The sequence below is a fragment of the Pundamilia nyererei genome, unplaced genomic scaffold, assembly GCF_000239375.1.
Source record: "Pundamilia nyererei isolate P.nyererei 1_Seehausen unplaced genomic scaffold, PunNye1.0 scaffold00034, whole genome shotgun sequence".
NCBI lineage: Eukaryota > Metazoa > Chordata > Actinopteri > Cichliformes > Cichlidae > Pundamilia > Pundamilia nyererei.
Window position 1 is genome coordinate 2,780,750 of NW_005187435.1, and position 8,452 is coordinate 2,789,201.

At 39.9% G+C, this 8,452-nt stretch overlaps 1 protein-coding gene across 6 annotated transcripts in view; it reads left to right on the forward strand.

Annotated features, from left to right (window-relative positions):
- LOC102195475 (metabotropic glutamate receptor 4) overlaps positions 1 to 8,452 on the forward strand; it is a 185,576-nt gene that overhangs the window by 29,740 nt on the left and 147,384 nt on the right. For all 6 annotated transcript variants that reach the window (XR_311648.1, XM_005729750.1, XM_005729754.1 and 3 more), the window contains exon 2: positions 4,798 to 5,850. Coding sequence is in view for 5 of the 6 variants with exons in the window: in XM_005729750.1 (XP_005729807.1) it covers positions 5,284 to 5,850 (567 nt within the window). In the remaining variant the exon portion in view is untranslated. The remainder of the gene's footprint in view (positions 1 to 4,797; positions 5,851 to 8,452) is intronic.

Consider the following 8,452-nt stretch of genomic DNA (forward strand, 5'->3'; position numbering starts at 1 on the left):
TTTAGTATTTCCAAGACTGGTTTGAATACAAAACAGCTTTCTGGAAATCAGGTTCTAAAAGATGGGGTTGAATGTGAAAACAAGATATTCAACATCAGGTTGTTTTTATTTTTATTTTTTTCAAAGGAGAGCGTGCCACTGTGACATTATTGGTCTTAATGTCTCTCTGATGATTCAGTAAGGACAGCTCCTGGTTTCATCTTCATGTTTCCCTCTCACCAGATAACCAAACCGATATCATGACCAGTAGTTTTTACTGCCGTGGCTCCAGAAAACAGCAGCTGATACTAGAAAATTAATATTAAATCAGTTCTAACAACAGCTTATCAAGCTTAAACGTACTGCTGTTGTTTATCCGCTGGTTTCCTCTTTCTAGCGCAAAGTGAGCGATAAACAAACAAGAAAGACGGGACTTGCAAGAAAAAAGCCGACCAGCTGATCATTGATCAGTTTCATGATTAAAGTAGCAACAGGGGAGGGAGGGGGAGAGAATGAGAGAAGAGTCAGCTTTGCAGCAAGGACAGAATAACTCCAGCTTTGTGTCTGTTTTTCATTCTAGCTGAAGTACAGGGCAAATCGCTTCCTTTTCACCTCAATATGGAACTCCGATGGCCAGTCCAGCTGTGGCTCCATATATCAGTTGTTAAGCTTGATGTGGAAATACTATGCAAACATTCAGAGATGAACTTACGAACTTGCTTTACTTCTCTGGGATAGTTTTCTCCGAGATGAAATGTGGCGGTTTGGAAGCATAATGAGGCTCCAAATGCTCCACCAGACCACAGACAGGTCTGGCAGACAACAGCCGCTCTATCACGTGATACTGCTCCGATGCGCTGAGCTGGGTTACGCCAAAAAGTGCTTTTTGTGAGGTGATTTTGCGATACCTCGGATCGGATTGCATTTTTTATTTCTCTCCGATATTCGATCCAGTAATTTAGGTCAGTATCGGACCGATAGGTAATATCGGATCGGTCCATCTCTAGTAGAAACCTGGCTTTTTAAAATCAAAGTACACCTTTTTGGCACAGTCATAACAAAACATCTTTTAGTGTGTTAATTCATGCCATTTTGTTCCCATTGAGAGTACATTAAATTAAATTATCAGCATTAACAGTGAAAAATTTGGTAAACGCTGTTTGTGGTCAGCATTTCAACGCCAAGTTTTAACTTCAACAGGTTTTTGCTTTTAAGCCACACCCATTTCTGACATGACTCTTCATCCCTTGCAAAGATAAATTTTCATGACTTCATCTGATACGTTTTACTGCAGAAGCAAACAGGGAGCAAATCTGACAGCCAAGATGATGAGGAGCTCAAAAAACAGTGTGAGAAGTGGTAGGAAGCTGTCAGAGAAAATCATTCTGACCATTTCAAGAGCCTAACGGGAGAAAGTGGGAGTATGGGACTGATAGGACAAACTAGACAAATGTGCCATTCATCTGTCAGCCTATTTCCTGTTTCTTAAAAAGCTTCAATGACGAAAACTCTCCTGTGTTTGTTAATAATCATATCTCAGAAAAAATAACATGGTTTTCCACAACCAGGTCTAGTTGTGATAACAGACATTGCAGGACAAATGTTATGGTATAGAGGCTAATTTAGATTACAGTGTGAAATCAGCACCATCTCATTCCTTCCAGTTCCCACTTAAAGTCAGATTATTAGTTTTTTGTTGTTGTTGTTTTTTTTAGAATATTTCCATTAGAACTCTTTAAATTGAACCCTGTATATATAACTGACCATCTTGTTTGTGTAGGGTTAATGCAAGAAGTTGAAATTCTTGAAAATATATTATTGCTAACATTTTTGGGTTTATCAGTATTAAGGAGTTACTGCTTCCACTGTCACTTGCAAGGCCGTTTAACATTACACACTGATTTGCCTGAAGGTTGATGGCCTTTTGAAATGAATACATAGTCTGCTCTGAAATATGCTTTTGCACCTGAGGAAAGGTTGTTCTCTGATATGAATCTCCAGTAATTCCTGCAGCTGTCTTTGACATTTTCTAGCTGGTAAACATTTTGGTTGTTTTGCATAAGTCTGTGCTTCGTATGGTTTTTGAGGTATGCTATTAAGGGCTCATCTGTGAATGTGTAAACATTTTGTACTTTCATTCAGTACGTTTGTTTTTCTGAAAATGAAAACAGCGGAATTCCATAAAATAAAGGCAGAACATAGATTTTGTGCATTACATGGAGTATATTCCAGATGTTTTTATAAGCCACACAGTAAAAACACTGATTGTGCTTTCTGTGAGATTCTACGTCACTACTTATCGTGCTGAATTGAAGTCTGACAAGTGGTTTGTTGTAACCTCAATGCTTCATTAAAACAGAATTCATAGTTTTGGCTGAATGGTGATTGCGTCTGAGATGATTAATTCTAAGACAGCCCACCCTGAATGCCCTGAGATCTCTCAAATATCAGAAAGAATTGTCTGCACTGTGGCTAAAGATGAAACACCATAAGATATTAATCTGTAACAAGACAACACAAGCTGATTAACAAGATAATACTTCATGTAATCTTGTGAGATATAAGATCTTCTTCCTTCAGTTGCACATGAGCTACTTCTACAGATTAACTGGCTTTCTTCAGTCTGAATAAGACATAGGAGCTGTCACCCAACCAGCTTTTCTTCTGTTCAAGCAGAAGTTTGATGACATCTATCTTCAAATCTGCAGCCTTGCAGAACCGTTTCTTATTTGAACTGTTCAATGTTTACACCTGAATTTTATTTATTTTTTTATTTTTTTAGACTATCTGTACCATGCTATGCTGGCAGCAGCAGTCCCCGCCTCAATCTTAGTGTTTGCTTTAATGTCAGATGTGCTGCTGCATGGTTTGCGTTTGATTATGGGGGCTAAGGTGAGTTGGCTGGCTTTCCAGTTGTCATCTGCCCTGCAGCAGTTTAAGTGGACCTGCAGTGAATCAACTCTGAAAAATTACTTCTCACTCAGTAGGAGATAGTTGGGTGTATTCAAAGTACCTTGTCACTTCCAATATGCTCTCAATGAATCTCCGCCGTTGCCGATGCAAGGCCTCAACCCACTCTGCTGGAAAACCAATGTCTACAGCTGTATTTTGTGACTGTGTGCAGGGAGATTGTTCCTTTAGAAGTTATTACAACTTCAGGAATGAGAAGGGTGTAGACGTGTAGATACAAGATGGTTTATAGTGGCATATTTTGTGTGTCAGGCATGTGTGTACTTTTTATCTCAGGCAGAAAAAGGAGGAGGGCAGAAATAATAGTGCAGGGTAGTGATGACCAGATGTGCGTCACAGGAATCAACTTAGAAATTAAAAATCCGTCTTCAAATTTAAATTCAAATGTAACCAATGAGCTTGTTTACGACACCTGAATTTGCAAAGAATCTCGTAACATCATCTAACAGCACTCATAGCAGCAAAACAAAAAAACAAATGCAGTTTGATATAACAAGAAAATAAGGTTTTAATGACTCAGAGTGCTGTTTCTACATGTTTTTGGTTGACTGCTCTAAATGTTCTGCTTAGCAATTTTTCCCCTCTTCTTTTTAATCTATAGCTATCTATATGATGTCAGTGTGAGCAGATATATACCTGATACAATTCTCTCAGGCAAACAACTCTACCTGTGCACACAGACGTGCCGCCCACATGCTGGTCAAAAAAAAAATCTTATTTTGTGAGGGGCAGCCAATCAGAAGAAAGGTAGTTTAAAGGGAGGGGGAAGGGAACTAGAAATGGCTTCTTCGCTTTCATACACTCCAAGGATAAAAAGAAATATGTCATTGTTCCCCTTTAAGGTAGACCATCTTCCTCTTTTGGCTGCTCACCACAGCAGATGATATGCCTCCATCTCACCCTATCCCTACATCCTCCTCTGTCATAGCAGCCTTCCGTATATTCTTTTTTACTTTCTCCATCAATTGTCTCCGTGGTCCTTGTGTTTTCCTTCTCCCTGACAGCTCCATATTCAACATGCATTGTTTCCTTTAAGACAGATGTTGGAAATAAAAGTGGCTCTTCATAGTTAGGTTCAAACTCAGCCCATAAACCTGTTGCTTAAAATACTTAAGTGACTCTGAGGCCCACATATGAATTTTGTTATATTATACTGAATCTATATGGAGTTGGTTTTGCCTGTTGTAAGCAGAAATATCAGGTAATGCTGAAGTGGTTCTTTAGGCACAAAGGGAAATCTTCTATATGAGAAGCTTATTCAGCCCCTTGGACGTTTCTTTAAACTCTTGCATTTTTAATGAAAAGATTTGAAGACATATATATCATGGTGGAAATGCTGATAGACTGATAAATACTAATTTCTGAGCAAAGTACTGCCACAGACCAGCAGCCTCATTACTACCACCAATGCTGTCAGCGCAGTCTTATGTTAGTGGAACCATAAAAATGTCAGTACTTTTTCAATTTGTCAATTTGATGGAAAATTGACAGAGAAATGGGAAATATGATAGCCTGAGAATGTCACAGCATTGTGATTGTGGCTGAATGTGTTGCTGACATGGTTGATAGGTGAAAATGAAGCATGTGGGATCAGACTCGCAGCCTTCTCAACCTTGAGAGTCCATGGCAACCCACTGAAAGCAGAATGGTAAACGGAGGCAGGCTGTGTGAGAGAAAGAAATTAGTTCTGGACCAGAACTGTCTCTTCATTTCCGCATAATAATACAGCAGGAAAAAGGTTGAGAAAAAAGTATTAAAAAATCTTAGACCAATACAAATCCCTGTGCTTTTTTTGCCCCTGTTTTCTCTGTGCTATGTCTCACTTCTCTACTCTTTTTCATCTTTCAGGAATTCACTCTGAAGACTGTGGACCTAAGCAGGCCTGAGGGCTCTGACATATACCAAATCCCTGCCCAGGGGAACAGGGGAGATTAAAAACTTCTGATTGAGGTGGAGAGGAAAGAGACACAGATAGAGGGAAGGAGAGACAGAAAGAAAGCTTATCGTTCACCTTTGTTCTTTTTAATGCCCCAAGTGAAAGATCTCCATAGGCATGTCTGTGAATAACAGCAAACACAAGAGCAGCTGCCCACCACTGTGGTCAGAAGATGGAGTGAGAGAGTGAGGGAGGAGACGAGAACAGGATTACATCCTGTGAAAGAGCCAAGCTCATATTCTACTTTAATTGAATGTTTGGGAGAAAGGAGAGGCATGAGAGCAAGCCTTTTCAGTGCCAACTGCTTCAAGAGGTACTGCAATTAACCCTCTGGCCATCATAAAGTAATACCTGGCTTTTGCTGTTTTCCAATCGCTGGGTTTGGTTGTACACTGTGGATGTGTGCTTGGGCCGTGGTCATGTTTCAGCCCCTGGTGTGTAGACCGGAACGGACCGGCTCTCAAAGAAACGGCCTGATTCCTCCTCTGTTGCTGCTGCTGCTTCTTTACACCTCCCTTAAGCCCGCTCAGGCGGCCAAACCCAAAGGGCCAGGACACACACATTTGAACTCTATTCGCATCGATGGGGATATCTCCTTAGGTGGGCTCTTCCCAGTACACGCCAGAGGGCACGATGGAAAGCCATGTGGGGAGCTGAAGAAGGAGAAGGGTATACATAGACTGGAGGCCATGCTCTTTGCCCTTGACCGCATCAATAATGACAATAATCTACTGCCCAACATCACACTGGGAGCACGAATCCTGGACACCTGCTCAAGGGACACTCACGCCTTGGAGCAGTCTCTCACCTTCGTGCAGGCTCTGATCGAGAAGGACGGCACAGATGTCAAATGTCTCGGTGGGGGGGCGCCCATTATCACCAAACCTGAGAGGGTTGTAGGTGTTATTGGAGCCTCCTCCAGCTCTGTTTCCATCATGGTGGCCAATATATTACGCCTGTTTAAGGTAAGATTATCATTACTTATTAGCTTGGTTTGTTGGGATGTGCGAATTGCACAAAAAAAAAAAGGATTCCAAATTCCAAATGATGTATTAGCCTGAAAAATACATATGCTTTTGCTTCAGTGATGCACGTAGATACTGTATTTGTTTGAATAATTAATAACACCGGATGGAAAACAGTACAAGCCGCTGAACAATTTGAGAGAACAATAAGTGTTCGATATCTGCTGCCACACAAAGACCAATTTCATAACTTTAGTGAGGAGATGCCTGGGTAAATCTCATCCCGGCTGGTGCCCTGGAGGAGCTGGTTGCTAAGCAGTGAGAGGTATTGCCTGTCACAATACAAAAGTGATTAATAGGATTTGATTTCATTTTTGGCCTATAGCCTTTCCCTTGATCACAATAGTGTTTACATTTGTTTACACTACAGAAAAAAATATGTTCTCTTCGTGGACATTTGGACATTTGATAAATTATTCAATACAGATTTTATTATCACGCCAGTCAGCCATGGCAGTCATAATAGTTATTTTTCACTTTACCAAAGGTATGATTGCTATTTAACGCTTGGCTCACTACAAAATAGCAAACCTTTTTTGACTAAAAAGAACTAGTTTTTTAAAAGTACTGTCATATTTGAAAAGGTTTCATGGGTAATTACACCTTTTTGCAAAATATTAGACAAACCACTTTCAGTGAGATGAGGTAGTGGCTGATTTAAATTCAGTGATAATTAAAACCAGGAACTTTTCCTCACACAAACTTGGGGCTAAAAAAAATATTTTAACATTTATACAAGACCCTGACTCCAGATTTTACCTTCACCTTGATCTTGCATGGAAATTTGTGTCTATTACTGTCCTTTTCTTGCTTATGCTGCAAGGTCAAAGGGGAACTCAATCACACTCAAAAACATTCTTTCAGCTGATTCAGTGTTTGCCCAAGGACACTTCAACAGAACAGGTGTTTACTGTCATCAATTCTTTCAAAACGTCAGTATCTAAAATGTTAGATGAGGAGCTGCAGATTCAACTCGAAGCACACTGCTGGACATTTTTTCAGTGCTGCATCACTGTACACAACACCAGATGAAAGCACAGCAAGCCACACATAGATTTTACTCGGGCAGGACACGTGGGTATATTGAGGGCTGCCCAAGTATATTTTGAAACCAGCCTTTTTATTTAAACTTCTGTTATATATAAGAGTCCTAGTAGCTGCCTCCGACGCTGAAAAGTGAAGCTAATACAAAGTGTCAAAAACTCCTCTTCCTAGAGTGGCCACAAAAGCCAGTCAGTCCCCATAGACTCCCACTTTTAAACGTGGTAAAAAGCATGTTTATGGATATTGTACCTTTTTATAACAACTATATATAATTTTTCTTTTTTTTTTAATAACATGTTCATTTGGATACTGGTTAAAGTGCACGTTAAGTTTGCAGCATGGCTGCTTCATTTCACAGATGTGGTGGCACCTGCAGCCATTTGCTGTCTACTAGATTGTGCCTCCTCTAATGTGGGTGACAGACAGTCTTTGTGTGGTTGACATCACTTGGCAATTAGAGATGTAATTACTTTACAGACAGCACTGTAATTCAGGTGTGCTGCACCTGTGGAATTTCTGGCAGCTGACCAAACACACTAGCGTTAGTTCGTAACTTAGAAGTCTATCCTCTTGTCCAAACATGGGAACCTCAGGCTCCAGAAAATCAACATGGTGGAAACCAAAATGCTAATACTAATGCTTCAAACTGTGGAGTCCTGAATATTATGTGATGTAACAGTGGTTACTTCCATCTTTTATATACAGTGTATGCTGCCAACCAGCTAACTGAGACCCTTTATCTCGTGCACGTTTCTGTACTGGCAACCAAGTTGCTTTTGTTTCAGCTCTTTATTAAACACTGCACGCTTACATACAGTACTGTGCAAAAGTTTTAGGCAGGTGAGGAAAAAATGCTGTAAACAAAGAATGCTTTTAAAAATGGAAGTGTTAATCATTTATTTTCATCAATCAACAAAATGCAGTGAATGAACAAAAGAGAAATCTAAATCAAATCAATATTTGGTGTGACCATATTTTGCCTTTAAAACAGCATCAGTTCTTCTAGGTACACTTGCAGACAGTTTTTGAAGCAACTCGGCTGGTCAAAACATGTTCCAAACATCTTGGAGAACTAACCACAGATCTTCTGAAGATGTGGGCTTCCTCACATCCTTCTTTCTTCATCTAATCCCAGACACACTCGATGATGTTGAGATCAGGGCTCTGTGGGGGCCATACCATCACTTCCAGTACTTCTTGTTCTTCTTTACGCTGAAGATAGTTCTTAATGACTTTGGCTTTATGTTTGGGGTCATTGTGCTGCTGCAGAATACATTTGGGGCAAATAAACAATCATTTATATTTCTGAAAGCATTCTTTGTTTACAGCATTTTTCCAAACCTGCCTAAAACTTTTGCACAGCAATGTCATGAAAATATCAAAGGGTGTTGGTGAAATAAAGAGTTGATCAGCCTACCATATGTTCATTTTTCATTCATTAGTTTATTAATGATTAGTTATTTGTAATTTTTAAGCCAAATGCTTAATTCAAAGTAGA